The sequence below is a fragment of the Maylandia zebra genome, linkage group LG7, assembly GCF_041146795.1.
Source record: "Maylandia zebra isolate NMK-2024a linkage group LG7, Mzebra_GT3a, whole genome shotgun sequence".
Taxonomy (NCBI): Eukaryota; Metazoa; Chordata; class Actinopteri; order Cichliformes; family Cichlidae; genus Maylandia; species Maylandia zebra.
The window spans coordinates 55,070,525-55,094,059 of NC_135173.1; the positions used below are offsets into that span (position 1 = coordinate 55,070,525).

A 23,535-nucleotide genomic window follows, 5' to 3' on the forward strand; every position below is an offset into this window, starting at 1 on the left:
TAAAGGTGACCTGCAGAGTTATAACTAAAGTAACAAATTCAAAGTATTTCCCTTGTAAAGTTAGTGGTAGTACTACAGTTCAAGAGCAGAGAATTCACCTCTACACCTACATTCACAGAGTTATGCTGCTAGCCTGGTGACCAATATTATTTCCTTAGAATTATGATGTATAATGAAGTCTGAATAGATTATGTAAGATATGCTGCAAAGCTAATGCAGTAGCCTGGGTTCCACTTTGACCTGTTAGCCCTCGGTGGCTCCCTCTCTCTTTATTGCTTCCTCTTCAATGTACTATGTAATAACAGAAAAAGCCCAAAAGATGATTTTTAAAAAACCTCTAACTCTCACTGCCTTTTAAACAAATAAAATGCCTGAATCTTTATAGCATGATCACACATGACAGCATAGTACCCTTCATAAAAAAAAGAGTTAATGAGCCTAGCCTTCTGGTGTCCCACTAATAAAAATCTTCCCCCTTTGATGAAATTCAAATCTTCTAATGGTGCAGGATCAGGTCTGGAGATTAAATGTATTTTAATTGTAAGTTAAAAGAAGGTGCCATTTTTAAAGTTGGAAAGTTGCTGGTGGTTTTGTCTAGAAGATTTGCTGTCTGGAAGAGTTTTTTTGTGCTCCACTGAAGATATGTTCTGTAACATAGCCGCTGGGAGATGCCTGAAGAGACAAAGAGGGACTTTTAATTACAAAGACAACAGATGCTTCAAGGTTGCGTCTCTGCCCTTTCTTTAAGTAATTTAATTTGCTCTCTGTTAATTAAATGTGTTTCAGTATTGCATTCCATGTGACGAGTCTTAGAATCAGACACAGTCTGAGATGGTGCACAAGTTCACTGGTGTGCTCTTGAGTGATGAAAAGTTTGCCTTTCTCCTCGCAGCGAAAGCCAGACTCAAAAGTACAAATGTACCTCTTTGTTAAAAGATGCTGCAGTTTAAAACACGACTTTTTCAATGATTGTTTCTTTGCTGTTTTAATTAAATTATTCTGAAGTTGTGCTGAGAGCTGTCCCTTAGCCGCTCGGCCTGCTTGAATTTTTTGGCTCCACCCCAGAGGCAGAATTCCAAGTGAACAAAGAGAAATTGGATGTAGGTGCCAAGAGCCAATTTACTCCACCTCTCCATCAGTCAGACTTGGTTATTTGTTCATTTGTTCTTTTTTTTGCCTTTGTTTGTGCTCCATACGACAAATAATTTCCCCTGTGAGCTTGAAGCAGGAATCGATCAGGTTCAAGGCAGCCTGTGTCGTTTGCATTGTGCTCTTTTTCCCACCCTTCCCTGCAAATCCAAGATACAGAAGATGTAAACACAAACATGCAAGTCGAGCACACGCCAGCACATGCACGCATACAGAGCCCTTCAACAACAGAGTGAAATTTGATGCTTTTGCTGCTTTAGGCGAATAAATTTCCAGAGACTGGCTCTGAAAGCTCCTGAATATTTTAGTAATTTTATACACTTAGCCATTCTAATGTCTCTCTGTTCATATGTGCAAAAGTCAGCTGTGAGTCGCTGCCCCGGATGTTTCCAACTACATGCATCGTTAACACGTAAAAGGTGGCAGCAGCTGTGTACCCTTCATTTTACTCTGTCTTTTTATCTGTTAAGAATGCTGGGAGGCATACATCAATGTGAGCACCCAGAAAATGCTCCATGACTTTTAAAAAAATACACTATAACAAGAGAAAACAAAAAAAAATGTTGAGGAGTACAGCAGATGCAATAGATCAATTGTGGAAAGGTCTTAAGACAAAAACGGAAAGGAAAGCTGTGGTGGACTTAATAAACAGGTTGCCCACAAAAACAGCGATTGCGGACGAAAACCTCGACACAGTGGTCAGTGGCACAATCATCATCATCACAATCTGCTCAGAGGAGACTGTGAAAGCAGCATCAAGGAGCCTCTTGCAAAAATCAATCAATCAATCAATAATTAACTGTTTCTAAAGTGATGGAAAGCCAAAGTATGGAGAAAGACAAACTATTTCACTGCATCAATATAACACGGATCATGTCAGAGCATGGCTGCCTCTGGAAGCGGCTCATTTGCCTTTATCGATGATGCAGCAGATGACGGCAGCAGCAGGAGGAAATATGAAGATAAATTTTGTTTGGCTGCGTACAAAGGAGCTCTCCCAGTCTCACAAGACTGTGGCCACCGAACACACTGGCTGTGAAACCAAAGCTTTTATCAGTGACAACTCAGACCTCACCAGATTGAAACCCTTTTGGGCATTTTACCTGGAGAAAGAAGATTGAAGAGAGAGCAGCTGTAACAAACATCAGCTAAAGGCAGTTGCTTTGAAAGCTTAGAAAAGCATTTGTTATGTCAGCGGCTGTCATTGCGTCTCAGGGCTATGCACTAGACATTCCCACTGTTATTTCCCTCGACATTCATTTGTTAACTTACCTATCCACACCTAAATAAATGGGGAACCTACGCAGTCTTTCTCTCTTTTTTTTGTGGAGCACAGTAAGTTCCTGTCACTCTGCATATTAATATTGTTATTGTGAATTTTCTCTCTGCTTTGAGGGAGCTTTTAGTATTTTTAGTACCCACTCAGTCTGGGCACATTTTGAAAGCATAAAAATGATGTTTTTACATTCATGGTCACAGTTGCTCTAAAAGAGTGCAAGCCCGTCTGGCAGGGGGGGAAAAAACAGAGTTTTTCTTCCATTTTTTTTTCCATTTGAAAAATAAATATAATGTTTGGTCACATTTTTCAGACTGGTTTTAGGGAAATAGCTTAAAAGTTCTAGTTCAAATCTGACTGTTAATGCTGGGTATTACTTTCATCAGACCATTGCTGTTTGGTCAATAATTGTCAGAAAATATTCACAAATTTCTTTAAATTGTTCATTTTCTCCAACCAACAGTTCAAAATCCACAGTGACTTAATTCAGTGTTAAAGACAAAGACTAAGGCTGATGTAGCTGATGATTAATTTCAATCAACTAATTGTTTGAGCTGTTCTCAGTTTCTTTCATTCTTCCCTTTTTCAACTTGAACTTTTGGCTCTGATTCATTGGTGCATGTTTTCAAATCTGTGCTCTTTTGTCTTTATGTCTTTTTCCTGACACACTGACACTTAACAACCTTTTTTTCCTGTACTTTGCTAACCCGTACCCCACCACTGGAAAAAAAACATGTCACACCTTTCCTTATCAGGAGGTGGCAGTGGGCGAGCGCAGCAGGGGCGGGCGGCTGCTGGAGGAGCCTAAAATGATGCTGTTTAAGGCGAACACTTTCAGCCTCCAGGTATCCATCCAGGATGTCCCACAGTTGCTCTGGAGCATCAAGCCTTTCACCACCTGCCAGGTAGGCACTTCCTGTGTTCTATCGTTTCGAGTCAAAAGCAGGACATGTGTTAACTGCGTGTGCATGTTCAGTGTTTGTCACGGTCATGCACAATGAAGGAAGCTGTGCACCTTCATCAGCTTCCCTGTTTTTTTATTTGGTCACATCAAAGCCAGAGGACAGCAGCAAGGGCACAGCAGGGGATCACTATGGCTGGCTATCTCGCCCACACACACACCCTTACGAACTTAATTATGACTTCCAGGCAAGGCATATACACACACACACACCCACTCTCATATCATGCTTATCTTCCTTGGGGTCTCCATGCTGCATGTTCTGCTCTCCCCCGTGATGTTTATCCCACCAGTGACATCCTATTAGCAGAATTAGCCTGTTATAATGCCCCAAGTATACTAACTAGGATTTCTCAGGGAAGAGCCGCTGTGAGAGGGTGCTGCAGGGAAGACGACGACAGGCTTTCATTCAGACACTACTCTTGTCTAAAGGAGGCTTTTATAAGAGTTTGTCCCGCTGTCTGATGGATCTGAAGAGAGGATGATTCATCTGTAGAACAGTGTTTTTGACCTGTTCTTACTGCACCACTGTCTGGGTTACACAGTAGTTAGTAATTGAAGGTGAAATGGACCTTTTAGACTGCATAGCTCTGTTACTTTTAGTTTTTTCAGTTATTTGGAGGAAATGTAGTGCGAGCTGCCCTAATACCATCAGCACAGCACAGCTCCTGATCCAACAGGTTGCAGTTACATGTATGGGTTTTGTATTAGGAGTATTAAAATGTGGAAAATTAAAAATAAGTTAATGAAGTGTTTGATGTCAGTAGTGTCGTTATGTTGACCATCTCTGGACTTTCAGGTAAGTTTGGTATTTAGTTGCTTTATTAAGAATGCTCGTGCATTTGTAACTTAACCATTTTTTTCTCAAGCAGTAGTTAAGTTTTTGCACTAATGATTGTAGCCTTTACACGTGGTTAGCAGAATGTATTTACATCCTGAGGGCTCTAACACCCACCGGTGCTCCTTCTGATGGGTAGACTTCTTGATTAGGCAACATCATCGATTGGCTAAAGAGGCCGCTCGTTCAGTCTTAATTAATCATGTAAACAGCAAAGCGGGTGGCAAAGCAGGATTCAAATAACAAATGTCTTTAGTGGGGATTTAATGAGTGTGTTGTCTCCACCAGCCTAATCCTTTCATCATTATGTTCATCCTGTCCGCCCTCCCGTCTCTCCTTACTCCGCAGGAGTTCTCCTTTTCTCAGGTGTGGGCCAGTAACCAGCATCCCCTGCAGTGTGCCTTCACTTTGGAGCGATACAGCCACTCCTCGTCTCAGCTCTCCTGCAAGATCAGCATCCGACAGGTCACGGGCAAGGAGCAGATACTACAGGTCTACACGTCTGTAGTGGAGGTGAGTAGCACTCAGAGAAGGCGTGGTGTGTGGGCAGTCATGCGGCCTGTTAATAGGTTCTTTTACGGCGCTGAATAACTCTTGATTTGATTTAAGAGCTTGCTTAATGAGCCTCTCAGGGAGCTTTTCATCTATAGATTGCAAAGTCCTTGTCCTTGTCTTCACGTTGAGGAGGAGAAACTTTTTGCATCAAATCACCCTGACATCTCTTACTTTTTGTCTTGCTACTAGAATGAAAAGGGAGTGGTTCCCTTTTTCACGCAGTCGGACTGTACCATCACCTCCCAGACAGGGTCAAGGGCCTTTAAAATCCCCCTGTCCATCCGTCAGCGGATCAGCACCACCTTTGACACCGCAAATGCCAACGGGAAGGACTGGCAGCTCCTGGCTCAAAAGCTCCACATAGACAGGTCTGAGTTTTAACACTCTGAATGCTGCATTTCATTCTCGTGCCTCAGCTGCCATTTACATACTGCTGAGTCAAATAAAAGAGCAGGTATGTTTTCTTTAGGTCCGAGGAAGAAAATGGAAAATGTTCCATAATGTAAACACTGTTCCCACTGTGAAGACTTTTGTTTAAATCTGAAATTTAGACACCACGTCAGAAATTATCTTCTCCAGCCTTCAATAACATGCCACACCGCCAGTTTCATTATAGATCGTAAAACACATGCAGAGAAAGGGAGAAATGTTAGGCACAGCCAGAATACTGTAGAGAAGAGATGCAGTGTTTTGTAGAAATCTGAAGAAAGGTCTCTGACTGCTGACAGGCCAGCCTCTGGCAAGAAAATGTGTTCATGTTAGCACTTCTCATTAGCAGCATCTCTGCATGTGCTCCGTCCTCCAGCCTCTCGAGAGGTTGTGCCAGGTCAGTTATTTGCGTAGGCTGTGCAGGATTTCAGTTGTTTGTTGATGGGGTGATCTCTATTTGTGCTTCAAAGGAGAAGTCAATAATCAAGTGCTTATAGCCACGAAGACTTTAGATCTGTGCACCCAGCTCCATCAAGTACTTGAGGAAGAGAGTACTGACAGTGAGTACACTCTCCATCTTGCCAGTTGGAGACACATGAGAGGGAAAAAGTTCACTAAGAAGCTATGACGGGAAACTGTGTGATTATGGAATTTCGCTTCAGCTGAGTCTGAAAACAAACACCTGTGACTGAGAAATGGGGAAAAGGATTTCTGAGCTTTTTCTACCCAGCCAAACACACCAGGAAGCATCTAATGGGAATGTCTCTACCTAGTTAAGCTGATTTTTGTAATTATTTCTCTGAGTGTGTGGGAACATCAGCATACAGAGGTGGGAAGTAGATTGGCAAAGACAGGGAGAAGGCAACAAATGAAATCCCATTGTAATGAAACAGTGCACTCTCTTGGAGAGGTGCTGTAACAACATCAGAGGAAGAAAATAAGTGGAGATTGAATTTAAAACCTGTTTTCTCATGAACCACACAACAAAGTGTGGCTTAATTTTATTGTTCTACTGGTGTGTTGTATTATTTTTTTATTGATTGTTACCATTGTTTAAAAAATAAGAGTTATATTTATCCAAGGATGGTAAATATGGAGCTGCCAGGCTGGACTTGAAGAGGAAGATTCATGGAGTTGTTGAAGGAGACACGCAGAGGGTTTGTGTGGCAAAAGAGGATGCTAGAAATAGGATGAGATGGAGGCAGATGATCTGCTGTAGCGACCCCTAAAGGATCGTACAAACCCATGTGAATCAAAACAGAATGCAATGATTCTCTTAAGCCCGTGTTATTAAAAATGGAACATAGAAAACATATGAAATGTGCCATTTTAAGACAGATATTGACTCATTTTGACTCACTTTGACAAAAAAGTGTGGACAGGGCCATGTTTACCACTTTGTAGCATCCCCTCTTCTTTTAACAGTCTGTAAATATCTATCTAAATATCTGTTCTTGTCTGATAGAGGATTTATAATAGTTATCAAATCCAAATATTTTCAGTTGGTGAAAGGTCTGAAATGCAAGCAGGCTACAAAGTTGTGATGTATAGATGCAGTATGCACGACCTTTTCTGAAAAGGTTGTAACCTAGACGGGAGCATATTTTCCTCTAAAAGCTGTACATACCTTTTAGCACTGATGGTGCCTTTTCAGATGTGCCAGCCCCTGAATTGGATGGATGGATCAATGGATGGTAAAATGCACAGTTTGAACACTTGATATGTTTGATATGTTCAATTGTAAATAACACAAGCTTAAAGGAATTTGCCATTTCGAAGGCAAGAAGGGTCTATTGAAAGATTAGACTGAATATTCACAAATCCCTGTACCAATTTCAGGCACAAAGTTCAGGATATCCCAGCTCCTGCAGCTTTGACTCCTCTTTTTAGTCTCATCTTTTGTTCATCGTGCCTTTTTAAAAAAATATGTACTTAGAACAAGCAAAATTACCTCAGTGATTTGCATTGGCATCTTTGGCATAATAACTGCAAAGTGATCGCCTCATTACTACTTCACTTGGTTGTTATCCATCGTCAATATTATAATGTTCGATTTTTCCTGTTCTGCAGGAACTTGTGCTACTTTGCATGTCAGGAGAGCCCGTCATCAGTGATTCTGACTCTATGGGAAGCCCAGCACCCGGATTCTGGGGACCTGGACTCTCTGGCCAGTGCCCTGGAAGAAATCAGCAAGGTTCATTCCCCTAAGGCGGTCTCTCTGAGCTGCAGCAAAGAGGAACGGGACTCTGAATTCACAAAACTGGCGTAGAGTGGCTGTACATCAGATGAAAATGATGAACCTTTACTGCATGAACATTTATGTTCAGGTGTAGTAGCTAACCTACAGTGAGGTGGAGGAGATGCACAGAGGCCAGCAGGGCAACTTAATTATTGACTGTTACTAAAGGAACACCTCTGTTAAACCAAATGAACCATAGAGGCAGAAGGAAATCAGGAAATGACCAAGAGATGTGTTATTAGGAGGCACCAAGAAACTTTGGAAAGGCATATCAAATTGACACACAAACACACACACATTCATCTTTCATTGAGAAATGTCAACTTCTGATACTTCTGAAGACCAATTTGATACCCTGTGTTGAAGGATTACAGAAGCCTGTGAAAAGAAGACAAAGTGTGTTTTAAGGAAGCTGCCAATCAGGTTGGTGCCGTGACCTCCCAGGATTGGATGTGCCGGTACTTGCCCTCAAACAGTCATCTGGGCTGTCAAAATGTTTAGTGTAATGCCATATTTTCTTTATGTCACTGACACCTCATGCTTTTTTTTTCTTTTCTGCACATATTTCTGCTGAAGCTTTTTAAAAACACAAAGAAAAAATGAATATTGGCTCTTTATTTTGTCAGAACATCTTATTCCACAGTGATCAGTATATAAAAGGACCTGGAGTCCACATGCTAAGGAGATGGAGATTTATGAGAAATTACTTTTTAAATGCCTTTGAGAGTCATTTTACACACTTTTTTCAGCTCAACAGACAGAGTCCACTGTCAAAGCACCGACAGCAGAGGAGGGTAACTCACCCACCACTGATCTGTGCCTCATATAGCAATGCAGCCAGAGGTCCATCCCTGAGTGTCTCTTTTCTTAATTTGGAGGAAAATTACGTTTTACTGTGAGTGACCTCATAGCAGGCAGACAGTGGGGACAGAAGTGTGTAAAACGAAAACAAAAAAGATTTCTGGAGCATGGAGATGATCAAATACCAGGAAATGGTTATTCAGAGACACTTTGCCATCTCTTACTCCCTCTACTCCTGTCTGATCTTCCCAAGCAGAGGCAGCATCCACTTGAAAAAGAAGATAAAAAAAAAGATATCCTGATCAGGAAGCTCCCACATTCGGTTGCTCCAGCTGCCCCCTCAACTTAATAAAGTGACTTTGTGTTGAACTCTGCGTTGGCACTCTCTTTTCATGTGCTTAATGAATTGAATTCTGAAAGGCCAGACAGCCCACATGCTGCACAGTGGTAGAAATCAGTCCATGTTCAAAAACTCAGATAAGAGATTAAGCAGAGTTTCAGAAAGGTGTAAAATATATACATATGGACTATTTGAGTTTGGACAGCAGATCATTGCCATGTTGGTGTTGCATCATGCAGCTGTTTGAACTCCATCTGAAGAGAAATATCTGACAGTCTCTTGGTTCTAACCCATCAAATTTGCCTAAATTAGTAACCCCCCTTGAAAGGCTCAAATATTTTTAAATGCCTAAAACTCTTGATGGATTTAAATTCTTAATGAAGACTTTCAGCAGAGTTCGTCTGCTCAGTAAGACCCTGTGCTCCACGGCACTCCACAAAGTTTGACATGGTTTAAACATTTTAAAAAGCAGCATGTTGAAAGAGCACTGCTTTCTTTCTTACTTTGATGCATACTTTGGCATTTTGAGAAATTCAGCCATCGCACATAGTTTGCCAAGAATGTTGAAAATTTGACACTACAGCCGGTAGTTGCTTAGCTTAGCATTACAGCTGAAAATGGAGAGAAATAGCAAGGCTTGCATAGGAGTAACAGCATGTGCCCAAAGGTACCTCTAAATCTCAAGTACCTACCTGTAAAATTTGATTATAAAAACATTAGATTACATGCAGGACTATATGCCATCGCTTCACCATGTATCTTTAAGCTAAAGGCTAAGTTTATTGCTAGCTGTAGCCAGCATCAACATTAGGTTCTGGGAGTCCAGGCTTACTTAATAAAGTCGCTGTGTCCCCTCAGCTGAATTCCACAATTATACTTCAACTGCTCAACTAATTCATCCAATTTGGTAATGAAAAACGCATTTGTGGTAACCAGGATGACTAAGGAGGACACTGAACCCACAGGCCTATGGAGGTCAGGTCAGGTCAGGTCCCGAAACTAAATTGAGATCATTTCAGCTTGTGCAGCTAGTTTTAGCTAGCATGCGCCTAGTCAAATATTGCAAAAACACACGAAAACGTGTTGAGAATACTGTACGCTCACAGTCAGCTTTCCTACTGTGTGGTGATTTTACTTATCCACTTTGGCACCAAGAGAAAATGCCTACTACTATGCATATATCCTTCCAAATATGTATAGGGTGTTTGGGAAGTGATTTGAGCCGAAAGCCCCCTGCTGGGAGGGGGCAAAGTTGACAACCATCCAGTTGTCATGGTCTGCTATTGATCCACGTTGGCTGTATCCTTCCACAGACAAACTAGTGTGCAATCTAGTGAATTTCTCAACATGTGGAACAGTTCTTCTATTTAGCCTCCCAACTTTGTGGTCAAGCTGGCAGAAAAAGATGCAGATTGAAGTGCTCATGCTGGCTTCATACTAAAAAATGTATTTCTTATTGATTCGTGCCATCGTGGAAATAGCACAAAGACATGCAGTTCATTCAATAACTGCTGGGAATCTGTTTTCAGTTACCCACGACTGCTCACTGAAAATAATGCAAACCTGTACACAGTTAGCAAACATATCCAAACCTTGTTTTTCTATCTGTCTGCATCAAAGAACAGCACAGAATAAGTTGGACTGATTCTCCACTATTAGCTAAAAAGTTGCTGACCAAAGTTTGGAATGCAGTCATGACTGCAGGAAATTTATTGACAGACGCCCTCTTAGTAGTCGCATGCTGAGTCAGACCTCTTACGTTTAGTCAGGATCTAAACATAGCATTTAAAAACACAGCTCACAGTACAGTAAAGATATATATTTATATATCTATATTTTACTCTTGGATGTATCTTCTGAAGAGTGTAAAGTGTCCGTTCCTGTCTTTTCAGTTTTCCCATTCAGATTCCCCCATTCCCAGTTTATAAAAAGTGTGAAAAGCAAAATAACATTACGATCTGCCTTTAGTCAGCATGGTGCTGACTAAAGGCAGATCGTAATGTATTTTTCATGTCTTTGTAATGCTGTTGACATCTATTACCTGCATATCTGCTGAATGAGGACTAACAGCAGTGGAGTTCTTGATTCATCAGCTACAGCTCAACAGCTGAACTCCATTCACTCCAAAACAGGTTTTCTCAATTGTGAGAAAACTACATGGAGCAGATTTTTGTCAAACTTACGACGGAATATAAAGAGTTTCAAAATTAGAATCAGGTCCCAATAGTGAACAAGTAAAGTAATAGAAACTGATGTATGAACAGGAAATGAAATTGGTCCATGCAGTGCTGTTTTTCTACAGCAGCTGCATTATTCCCATACTTGCTTCTTCTGTTTGCCATCAGGAGATACTTTCCATTGCCACACGAACGGGGCCAACTTTTAGCATGCTCACATATGGGAGTGCAGGAATCATCTGGAAGAACAATCTTACCTATTCAGAGTTTGGTGCAGGGGATCTCCAGCAGAGCTGCACCGTTGGCCTGCGTTGCTAAACATTTTTCTGCAGTTGCTCACCAAAGAGCAAAAAAAATAATCTAACACATACCCCACTGATACATCATCATTCCCTGAGCTGACTCCTTGAAAATGACTTCTGATGAAAGGCTGGATCTGCCCTGCATCCTCTGCAAGCTGCTGTGTGGCAAATCATTTCTATTAGCTTTCAATTTTTATGATTTTTTTTTCTTTACCGTATTTACAGATGTATCTTAGCTTGGGTCTTTTTAGATCTCAAGAAATACACACCATTCCAGCCATCTACAGCCTTCTATAGGGCAAGTACTGGGAGAAAAACACATTGAGAAGAATGCATAAAGGGAAGGAGGGCATGCAAAAATATGTGTGCTTGAATTGATGAGAAATACAGCCAGAGATGAGCCTTTTTATAAAGAAAACAGTCAGTCGCTCTGGTACTGCTGCTCCACCCTACACATTATTATTATGGAAATATCAGAAAGTCTAGCAGTAATACAAACAGCCTGAAAAAGGCCATTTCTCCAAGCTGAGCATCTTGAGAATGCTGCAGTGGATGGGTGAAAGCTGATGGTCTACTGAGCAACCAAATTGTATTCAAAGAAAAGGACTGTGAGTCTTGATTGAAAGGTTGACCCACAAAGACGGGATATAGCCAGTATTTTCTGGCAGCACAGAAAACCACCGAGCACCTGCCAATGGGCAGTATCCATTTTTCTACATCAGAGTGGAAGATACTTTATTAAGTCATTTTGTCTCCATGTGGAATCAGCATTACTCTGCTCTCCCTAGTTTTCAGTGAGCTTTCTAGTCAGGGAAGGAACCACACGATGCTATGCAGCTCTCTAACAAACAGTGACAACTCTCTGATTTATGCCACCTCGCAAAGATTTTGTGGACACTGCTTGAATTAAAAATGACTTTGGACATTTGGATTTTGTTTCTGGAAATTAACAGAATTTCTTTTTTTCTTTTTGGCAGAAGGAGGAAACTTGTCAGACTTTTTTTGGCTCAAGATTTGGACAAGAAGGTGTTGCTTTGCCAAATGTTCCCCTTTTCCCAGATTGTCCACTCAGTGTCTCACATACCTTGAACTTTGGAGATTTTTCTTTAGTGAAAATGTTCAAATGCCAAATTTTTCCATCTTCTTTTACTACTTCAAGCCAGCTTCCCTCTCGCCCTACATATGCACACGTATACACATGCATACAGGAGTCACAACAAAACTGAGAAGCTTTACAGTTACCCGTGTTGTGCATCACAAAAATGAGTTTTCTAACTAATTGTGCCTCTTTGTGTGGGTTTGGTGTCATAGGAAAAATCTGTCCAGAATGTTTTATTATTGTTATTATTATTATTATTATTATTATTATAATACATCATATCAAAGGAACTAATTTGTTAGTTGCAATTTGTTATATGCAAGCTGTATTGTTTGATGCCATGCGCATACATCTTATATACACTGCAGAGGTGTTTCCAGAGAATACTGAAGCATTCAAACCTGCTAGCTCCGATGCTAAGACGTGCAGTGGCGATAAGCTAGCTAGAGATTGAGGATGCGCTTTGTGCCCATCAGTGTCCTTTCCATAAACTCAATGACTCAGAGTGTACATGTGCGACAGTGTGAAAGAGAGTTATGTGTATACTTTAAAAAGCTGTATAACGTGTCCTTGGAGAATCCAGCCTATAGTAGTGCTACCATCTCAGTTTGTTCAGAGTGTGATGTAAAGTGTTTGGGTTTTTTTTTACTGCCTACTATCTTAAGATCGACACTTTGGGAGAAAAACAACAGATGCTAACTTAAGTAAAATGATCTGAGTTCATGAAACGTGGTGACAGTTTCAATCAAAACTTTCTCATTTTACTGTTTTTTCTTTCGGTTGTTTTTTTACTTCTGCTGCTGCCTTTAAAAATTCGAGCATCCTACAAATCTATTTATTGTATCGAACAGCTGGGTATGTTCAGTATCTATTCAAAAGGTTCTGTATATAATTTATTGCATTTTCTGTATGTTTAGTTGGAAACATTTCAATGCATTTTCTGTGCTAAACAGTTGAGTTAAGTGCTATATGAATGTTAATGTTGAGAACAGTCACTGGTGATGTTCCTATGGGCCAATTCTTTGTCCTTTTTCCCATTTTTTTTCAAAGTTTTGCAAAAATTTTCAAACTGTATATACTGTATTGTGTTGAAATAAATATGCAGTGAAACGGTATTATTTGTTGTTGCTCTAGGATACAATCAGTTTCCTTTCAGATTAGCTAAACTGCCCTAAATCTGGCCAATTTATTAGGTACCTAATCAGCCAATCATGTAGCAGCAACTCTACTTCTGCTACTACTCCTCTGGGTATTTCAGAAGACGCTGATCTACTTCCACATAAACCTCTCTACAGTTTACAGAATGCTCTGAAAAAGAGGAAATATGCAGCGAGCGGCAGTTCACTGGGTAAAAGATCCCCTGGTGATGCCACAGACTGACCAGGCAGATTTGTGATTTGGGTTAAATAGAAATTCAAATCACCACTTGTTACAACCGATTTATGCAGAAGAGCATCTCTAAATACATAGCACATCAAATCTTGAAGCAGATTGGCTACAGAAGCAGAAAACCACACCGGGCACCATCAGGAAGCTGAGGCTATTGGACAACAGATGATTGGAGACTTTGCCTGGTCAGAATTTGGCATCTATAATATGAAAGCATGGATCCAGTCCACCTTGTAACAGCAGTCTTTGGCTCTTTAGCACCAACTATGTATCACAGCCTAGCCGAGTATTTCTGTTGGCCAAGGCCATCCCTTTATGACCAGTGTTGAGTATAACCATCTCCTGATGGCTGCTTGCAGCACAATTATTTGTCATGTCACAGAACTCCAGGCATGTCAAACTGGTTTCTGAGTTCACTGTACTCAAATAAGCAAAACTGAAACTCATCACTAGAATAATCACAAGTTAAAAACAGAAATGAAAGCTTCAAAGGTGTCACTGGAAATAAAGCTTGCGATCACCTGAAAAAAAAGAAATCCAAAAAGGAACCAAGAAATCCAACAAAATCAAAACTTCAGGCATAACAATAAAGCAATTCGCAAAGAATTAAAAACCGCCAAAACAACAAATAACCTGAGGACGATGACAGGAAGAGCTTACAGAGAAGGAGAAATTCGCTTTCTTTCACAATTAAACTTGTTTTGAAGGATTTTATAGTCAACATAGAAAAAAGTATGAGGCATTTGTAAACAAGCTTATTGATAGACACAGCAATGCTGCATGCTACATCCTAACGTCTGGATCCTCACATGCACAACAACAAGAGCAGCAAGAAAAAACTTTGCTGCAGTACTACTGAACAAATAGCCGCTAACTTTGCTTAGCTTCATAGCTTGGTAGCATTTGCTAATCACTATGAAATAAATGAACAGATGGATAAACCTTGACCGTATAATAGCACAAGATGGAAATTCAGGGGTAATTCCAGTAAATCATTTTCACTCAGTACTGCACTGTAACGGTTACATAAATAACTAAGTGTTGAAATTGAGAGCTTCAGCAGACAACCATGAGTAACACTTGAGTATACTGAGTTGAGACTACTGATGCTAGTTTATAGCTCTAATACTGAAAATGGTAAATGAATGAGAACTCATGCTCCCATAACACTGAAATTAAAGTCTGAATTCATTTAAAACCTATATACCTCTGCTGTGAACATTAATATTAAACATTAAACACTGCTGTTTAATATAGAAGCCTAGTTATGTAAAGGATTTACTGTGTTTTATGAAAAGCATCTTGGTGCTAATGATTTTCCCCTTACTCTAAAACACAGGTTTGTTCTAATAACTACTTGGTTCAAATAATGGCTGTTTGATGATTGAATACCCTGTTATAAGCCCACTAACTTTCACTTTATAAAAAAGTAGTTAGTGGCAAATTAATTTGCAGCAATGCGCAGCTCACTGTGCTGCAGGAAGCTCTAACGCCTCCGCCAAGCACCAGGTAGGATGAAACACGGGAAAGCTGAGAGCTGAGCTCAGTGTGATGCATTACTTTTAGTTCTGCATCTACATAATTGCAATAAACAATAACATAAATAAATAAAGGAACGCTGGACTAGAACTAAAATTTGTCTACTGCCATTGATGAATGAACTCTCTTCCTTTCAGGAAGTCTGTTCTTATTAAAAAGAAGTTCTTCCTCCCCATTATTGCCAACAGCTGGATTATCAGATAATTGACATTCTCTGATATTTTAGGTTCTTTATAATATTACATATCACTGTTAAATTAAAAAACCAAAAAATGATCCATCTATATGAATTAAATCAATGCCAACAATGGCAACAATCAAACCTCAGTCCAATCAGCAGATGGCACTGTATGCCGTCTTCCTATTAAAGGTTATCTTGTCTAGACATGCCTCAACATTCTCTGTGTGCGCATGTGCACACAGAGACAACTGTAGCTTGTTTCCATGACATGAGGCAGCCTCACTTGTATGTGCCCCTTCACAGTGTAGGTAAGGTCTGCTCAGGCCTGGCAGTCAGCAGGCAGCTACACCCTGTCTGCCAACACCAGCAGTGGAACATTCACCCAAGAGGCTGCAGTAACTGCAAGACTCTGTGAAGCACAAGTGTCACTTTGTCCTTGCAAATCCTGCTTGATCTGCATTACTTTATACTTTCCCACAGCAGAGCTCGAATTCTAAGTTAATTTTTATCTATTCTAGTTGAGTATCGTCACTCAGCCATGCAAGCGATCTCCCGGCCGGATGTCATCTGTCCCAGGAAGGCAAACAGGCAGGCTGCAGGCCTTCCCAGCAGGCCTCTCTTCCCCTCCAGACACTACACACACACACACACACGCGCACACAAATCCCTGGCACAGCCATAGCCCTCTCACCCCTTCTATACCATGCCCCACCCACTCTGTGTCTCTGGACAACTGCTCTGACTCAAAGTCATTAAAGATGACTCTCTTCTCGCACTTTCTTTTTTTTTTTTTTTCAGCCCCTCTCTCCACTTCTCTTTTCTTTCCATGCTGGATGAAAGGCCTCCCAGACACCCACTCCATGCACATACCATTCAGGCCAGGACACACAGGAAGTCTATGTGCTGCGCTGAGAAGGGGCTAGGGAAGGGGAAGGGGAGGGCGAGGGGAGGGGGGGGGTGACAGAGGAAAGGGGATGGGAGGAGGGGGGTGAGCGTTCAGCACAGAGGGAGAAAGAAGGGAATGAAGAGAGGAGCGGGGGGGGGGGGGGGGGGGGGGGGGGCTAAATGCAAGTCATGTGAAGCTCATGAGAACTAACCTACAAAAGTTGGAATCTTATTTTCCTTTTACCAACTCTTTTCACCCTCCGCAGGCTCTTAATCTCACATGTGTTTATTTGCTGCTAATATGCCAGCTCCATCTATACTTTAAAGAACATTTTTTTGAACTTTGAGCTTCAACTTGGTACAAAATGTTTCTCTCATCTCAAACAGCCTCAAACAGAAGCTTCAGTTAAGTTGTTGTCAAAGACTGATTTGGACATTGCTAAATGTAGTGCACAGCGATTATCACATATTAAGTTTATTGAACTGTCCTAAACTTTGGTTGATAGGAAGCCAGATGAATTCCTCGCAGTTGTTTGGAAGATCTGGGTTTTTCTTCTCTTTTTTTTGCAAAAGGCGCCATGCCTTTTAGTTATGAGATTAGCTTCAGCCAAAATTTGCTATGGAACTGTGAATAATTGCATCACGTGGAATGGAGCACTCAGTGCATTTGTTACTTTTACAGGGTGTACTGCTTCGGTGTGTGTGTGTGTGTGTGTGCATGAGTGGGTGGGTGACTGCAGCTCCAGCTAGCAGGGAACGGCGTCACGTCGCATGCTTTGAATTACTGTACATTTGCGGCTGGTAGACAGGCTGCTGCCAACTGTCTCTGAGTGGATCAGACAGCTAACATCAGCACTGTGGGCTCTGCCACGAGTCCCACTTTAATTCCCTCTCACTTTTTCCAGCGTGCTCTCCTTTTCTGTCTGCTGGAGTTCTCTCGACGCTTTGTCTCATTTTTGCGTGCTCTTCTCCATGCCTCTATTTTTAATCAACTTCACACTCTCTGCCATTTTTTTTCCCGTTTTTCTCTCAAATCGCAAAGTATATACAACAGACACACAGACCCTGACACCCACACACATTCCTATAACGCGGCTCAGACAAACACCCACATTTGTCGGAGGGTTTACACGGTTCACCACTCAGCTAATCTTCGTGGCCTTGCACACAGTGAAGTCTGCCTTCTGTCGAAATGCGATTATAAAAATGTAAAAACAAAAGCGGACTCAGGTGACTACTTGGGGCGCATTACAACAGCGTGATTGCTTTTGCTTTAAACTGGCCTCCTCCTGTGGATCCTGCCACAGGTGGTGCCAGGGAAAGTACTGATGACATCATGGGCAAAGGTTTCAACAAAGACGAGCATTCCTCACTCAGTCATAATCCGCGGCCTTCATATACGGCTCGTCTTTAACCAGACAAAACCGGTCCGGACGCTTTTCTCTCACACCTCCTTTTTGCTCTGTGACAGCTCCTTTATTTCACCCCCTCCCTCTCCCTCATCGGCACCACTATTAACCCTTTTTTTCTCTAACTCAAGCAAAGTGTTAATTGGTTTGACACAAAGGCACTTGACACTGTATTTCCAGTGTATCTTGCCAGGAACTCCCACACGACGTGTCTTCTGTTTTTGTCAAATGACTTTAGGAATTTGGCATGAGTTGATTTTTTTTTTCCGGCACTACTAAGAGGACATTGATTCACAAAGGCAATTTTCACAAGACCCGTGTCCTTACTTATCCTCACTATTGCAGTCTAATCTTGTATCAAATATTACTAGCAATAGAATAAATTGTCCTTTTTTATGTAAATCTACTTCATGGGACATACATTACATCCAGGAAGTGGTCATACATGCAAACCAATGCCAAGAGTTTCTTTGGTGTTAATACCAAAGAAGGTTTGGAGCTCTTCAGTTACTGAGTCAACAGACTGCAGGAGACATTTACGGACTGTGCACCTCAGTGCTTATAATACCACTTTACACCTGATCATGGAATATCGGGGGGAAGAAAGTTCATGAATAGACTTGTTGCAATGATGGCTTCCTGTTACAGTGCCACACTCAAATTCACTGAGCACTTCAGCGTGATCCCTTATTTCACAAATGGCGCTGGGCAGCATGCATCTGAGGCAATGAGACTGAAAACACCCAAATTCAAAAATTAAAAGTGTGGCCCAGTACTTTTCGTCCATATGTTGTGTGATGTGCTATACTTCCTGCAAAGCTCACATTGTCAGTGTCAGTGTTGGAGTCAAGGCCTACACACATTTTGTCTGTAGTTTCTCAAGGTGAAACTTTTTCCTTACCCCTACTTTTTGAGCAACAACAAAAAACCTCACATTCAAGAATGCTTGTGCTGGACATTGAAATATGCCTAAATATCCATTGCCCAGCATTTATGTGTGGGGGAAAAACCTTGAGTCTTTTTAAAGCACACTGCTTTCATCTAAATTAAATTTGCGACAACTGATTTTTTTGGATGACTTGGGAACAGCACTAATAAATCAGCTGATTTCTTGATACATAAACTGTTTATTTCTACCAGTTTTATCACCAGCCGAGCTTCTGCCTTAATCATGCAATCAGTAGGTTTTCTTTACCTGGTTTCCAGTCTGTGACTAGGGTTAGGTGAAAACTAGCAGGTCGATTGCCATTAAACTTGGTAGGTAGGCATCTAATTTACACCCCGATCTAGCTCTATTACTCCTAACTCGTCCGGTGTGACTCGAGCAAGGCTGAAGTGGCAAATAGTTTAGCCATCTTATCGCAAAATAATTGACTAACGGTAAGTCAAGTTCATTTGTTGAGTGTCTGAATTCACGAGGATGCCCAAACTAGATGTCGTGGTTTTGATGAGCTATGATCAATGAGCTACGATCCAGAACTGCAGTCAGATTGGTACTACGAAGCCACGCTGTTTAAAAAACGTGCATAATGTGTCCCTAAAATGCAATTAGACAGCACCATATGCTGCTTCAACACACTTTTGGTTGACTGTTCTTCCCCCACAACAACCCTTTTATATAAAAAGTAATCCTGGTATGTTTTCTTATGTGTAACATAGATTATAGCAGGTTCATTTCTTAACGTGTTTTGAATACATAACACCATTTGTGTGAATGCATTTCTTCTCCACTGCTGTGTCTGTAATGAGAAGGAGGACTGTAATAGATGAAGTTCATTTTCCAATCCTCCACACAGATGATGGGAACATAAACACAACATTCACAGTACAAACTTTCAGCTTTGATTGAACACAGTAACCACCCTCTGGCTGTTGCTGTTCATGCTGAAAGCTCTTAAAGAACACCACTGTATGTTTAGAGTGCAGTCCTTAATAATGCTAGCCTCTCTTACAAATATGAACGCTTTATTTGTCTTAATTCAATCTATATAACAGGCGTCAGGGGTTAAAGTCCACCATTAAATGATTAAACTAAGTTTGATGTTCTAATGTGCAGTATAACAAATAAGAAGTGATGCAAGGCCGCATGTCTCTGCTCTCCAAAGAATGTGGATCACATTTTTAGACAATTCTGTATCCAGAAGTCGCTGCTATGCATTTTTTTTCTTTTAAGTTTATAACAAAATCAAATCAGAAACAATTACAGGACATGGCAACAGTCATGCTGCAGTGACATAACAGCTCTTCTGTTGCTTTTCAAATAATCTGATCTCAGTCATCTTCACAAGGCTTACATCCTCTATTTCAGCTCCTTGTCACTTTTTTTTTTTTTGCTCATCCCTCATAAACAACAATTGAAACAATGCACAGCCGGCGTCACAAGATAAGTCACTGACGCTCAGGAAGGTTTCCCTTCCCTTCATTTATTTTTTTCGTTTTTTTCACCCGTAGGTCACTTCTCTTAAAAAGAAAAAAACAAACCTCATCTGTTGCATACGTACACCTACAGATATGCAATACAGTGCACAGGGCATTGCTCACTTCTTTATATTTTGCTTCTAAAAAGTTAGATTTTCTTTAATTTCTCATTTTAAAGTGATCCCTAGCTTTGAAGGTCTTACAAAGTTTTATTTTGGACACTGACTCACCGAGTCTTTGTACATGACCATTTTCAGAGCTGTTTTTTTTTTTTTTTTTTTTTTTGTTAAGCCACTTAACACTGACCTATGAGTCATTCAAGCATTTAAAAAGACACATAACTCAAGGGATGAATCAGTGTTGTATGTACACATAACAGACAACTGAGCAAAGAAACAACTGTAATTGTATTTTTAGGCACTTTGTTACAAAAGCACGTCACTTGCCTTGCAGTGCGTCCTCAAAAAATTTGAGGATGCACTTCACCTGATCCATCTACCAAAGCCTTATCAGAAAGGGTCTCAATGGAAAGGATGGCAGCCAAGAAGGTATTTTTAAGGAAGGGAAACAGGAAGAAAAATGTTGAAATTTTTGGTTGAAATCAATATGTACAGAGGAGATCAGGAGAGAGCAACAACAGTGGGTGTCTGCAGCCATCTGTTACATGGTGGAGGCTCTGTCATGGTTTGGACTGCTTTTCAGGATTTTGTTGAAATTGATGCAATTATGAACGCTGAAAATATTGTCAATTTTTAATCTACCATGTAATATCATCTGGAAAGCATCTGATTGGCTCCAACACACCTATTTCTGAAGACCAATTAAAGGCTGTGTTGAAAAATAAAGGTGGTCATACCAAATACTGACTTTTAAGCTCATTAGACTTGTACAAATGGTGTTTTTGCTTTATATCCTGTATGTTTATTTGTGTTTGCAGATGTTTTATCTGCTCCACCCATTTCCAATTTTCTTATAGCAAAATATAAAGAAATGAAGGGTAGCTCAAGACTTTTATGCGGTACTGTAAAAACAGAAGTGCTATATCACACTACTCCCACACAGGCTATGCAAATGATCCCTCAGCTGCACGTCTTTTTATCCAGCAAAGATCCCTTTCTGAAGAGGTCAGAGATTCTCCCTTAAATTCAAGATGACAAATTGGACAAGCTGTAAAGAAAAGAAAAGTTGTTTTTCCACAAGTTTGCTATGTGAACTAATCAACCCAGTAGCCATTAATACAGACTCGCTCAGGATAAGCTTGCAAATAACTCAATCACACACTTCCTGTTTTTCAGCACGTAGCCTGTGACCTCAGAAGGAGGAGCACAGGATGTGCTCCAAGTGGAAGATACAGATAGAGATTTCCTAGACAGTTTTAATTGAAACACATGTTGAACGTTGGGGGAGCAGATAAGTTGCATCTGTTGGACAACTGGATGAGTGTTATGCTGTTTGTTCCTGTTACTGTGATTGAGTTTCAAGTCCGATCAACTTCTAGAGAAAACTACACGGTTTTTTTGATAGTTCGTGTTTATTTAATGTTTCTGTCTATACACAGTGAAATATGCTTCCATTTGGAGCTTTAAGTCTCACCACTTTTCAGCAGCTTCCTGTGAATAAACAACACAGCTGGGAGAGGACTGTGAATTCTGTATTTTTTTCTCAGATGGTCTGCCAGGCGTGAGAACTCATCTGTGACCAGATCGCTCAGTTTTTAATCAGCAGTTAATTTACCCAAGCGGTTTTTGTTTTTGTTTTTAAACCAAAAATCTCCTTTCGGCTCCCTACTTTCCTGTAAAATTCACGAGTGCGCCGTTGGTCACAAGACATTTAATTAGTCACTGTAATGTTTCAAAACACAGCAATCGGTCTGTCCGCTGGTGAATGAGAAGTGAGACACACGCCACACAGCATTCACTCTAAATGTCTCTAGAACTTGCCCAATCTTTCTTTCGTCACATGCCTGTCTGAGTGAGTGGAGGGCATGTGATTTATTTATACTAGTTGTTCGGCTCTGTTTCTTTATTTGTATGTGTTGCAAATTAACCCGGCAAGGTCTAATGTAGGTACGCCTCGATATCTTCTGCTCCCCCCCCCCCCCCCCCCCCTCCGCTCCCTAGACATCAGGCTTTAGACCACAGCCCCATTCCAGATAAGATGTTGTCAGCAGGAACCACATTTGAGAGGATGTTTATTGTTGTGATGTAGTCTAAATGGTGGAAAAATGTTATGTTGTCATTAAAAAGTAGCTGACTTTCTCCATAAACTGAAGCACTGTTTGGGTTTCTTTTCGCCTCATTGTATTACATCCCTGTTTCCATAATATATTACTCCATATCCTCGTATGGATTTGGATGCCAGTTGAACATTTCAAAGTCACACATGTTGATAGTTCACATTTTATTTCCATCAAACTTTCTTTTAACAGCTCTCTGGGAGCATGTAGGAACTCAGGACCTATTGACATAGTTCTGAAAAAAGAGTATTTTGTGTACTTCGTTTATTCTATGATTGTGCTGCTGTTTTTCAGACCGCTAAGATCATCTTTATTTTACGTGCCAAATGTTCTCAGGAGGGCAGCAGGGTTCTTTGAGTCCCGTCCATCATGCAGAACATGCTTTGGCTGAAATGAGCGAGCCGTCTTTGAGAAAGATGATGGATAATAGCATATGCTGCTACAAAACCTGTATGTATCATTTCGTATTAACTCCGTATTAAATGTTTCCTTTACCTTATCTTTGCCTATATTTCCTTACTGCCTCACAAATGCTTGCTTTTAAACTACAAGCTGATAAAAAAAAAAACCTGATTGTCCATAGGAAGCAGTGTCCATGATATCTAAAAACTATTTCAAATTTTCACAGTCCACAGGACAGTTTTCGACATCAGCCTACTTAAAATAAGATGCTTAGAGAAGGCTCCAGCTCTTCTTGAGCTAACTTAATGTGTTTTATTTCTCTTCTTATATTGCAGAGTTCTAATTTGCATTCTCAGACGCAGCATTTGTTCATTTCCACCACTGTTCCTGAGCCCATGCAGACTGCAGAGTCACCCAGAGCTATGCAGGTCTGCTTTTCAGCCTTTTCCCTCGCATACAAGGATTTCTTTTCATTCTCTAAATCTTATGGTTGACTTTACATGACAAAAATTGCCACAAAACTATTTCAGTTTGATTTTATTTATATAGCAGACAACAGTCACCTCAAGGTGCTTTATATTGTAAGGTATAAAGCAACAATCAGATGACCCCCATAAGCAAGCAGTTGGCAACAGTGGGAAGGAAAAGCTCCCTTTTAACAGGAAGAACCAAGCTGGTGGGGGGCTGCGTGTGCAGGATTGAAGATACACTATGAAAGACATCAAGAGTTTAATAATAACTAACAATTAAATGCAAAGTGGTGTATGCACACATGGCAAAAAGAGGTGAGTAAGAATAAACTATTTGCTGGCCAAGTCTTTTGGTTAACCCCTCCCCAGCTTTACTTCTCAAAGATTCATCCTCTGTGGTATGCTCTTTTATTCCCAGTCATTTTACTAATTAGTTGGGG

The 23,535-nt window shown here is 40.7% G+C and overlaps 1 protein-coding gene across 1 annotated transcript in view; it reads left to right on the plus strand.

Annotated features, from left to right (window-relative positions):
- Positions 1 to 13,274, plus strand: part of LOC101466129 (netrin receptor UNC5D) — a 203,242-nt gene extending 189,968 nt beyond the window's left edge. The window contains exons 15-18 of the mRNA XM_004549902.3: positions 3,181 to 3,330; positions 4,573 to 4,737; positions 4,969 to 5,147; positions 7,279 to 13,274. Coding sequence (XP_004549959.1) covers positions 3,181 to 3,330; positions 4,573 to 4,737; positions 4,969 to 5,147; positions 7,279 to 7,477 — 693 coding nt within the window. The 3' untranslated portion in view covers positions 7,478 to 13,274. The remainder of the gene's footprint in view (positions 1 to 3,180; positions 3,331 to 4,572; positions 4,738 to 4,968; positions 5,148 to 7,278) is intronic.
- Positions 13,275 to 23,535: the final 10,261 nt, after the last annotated feature.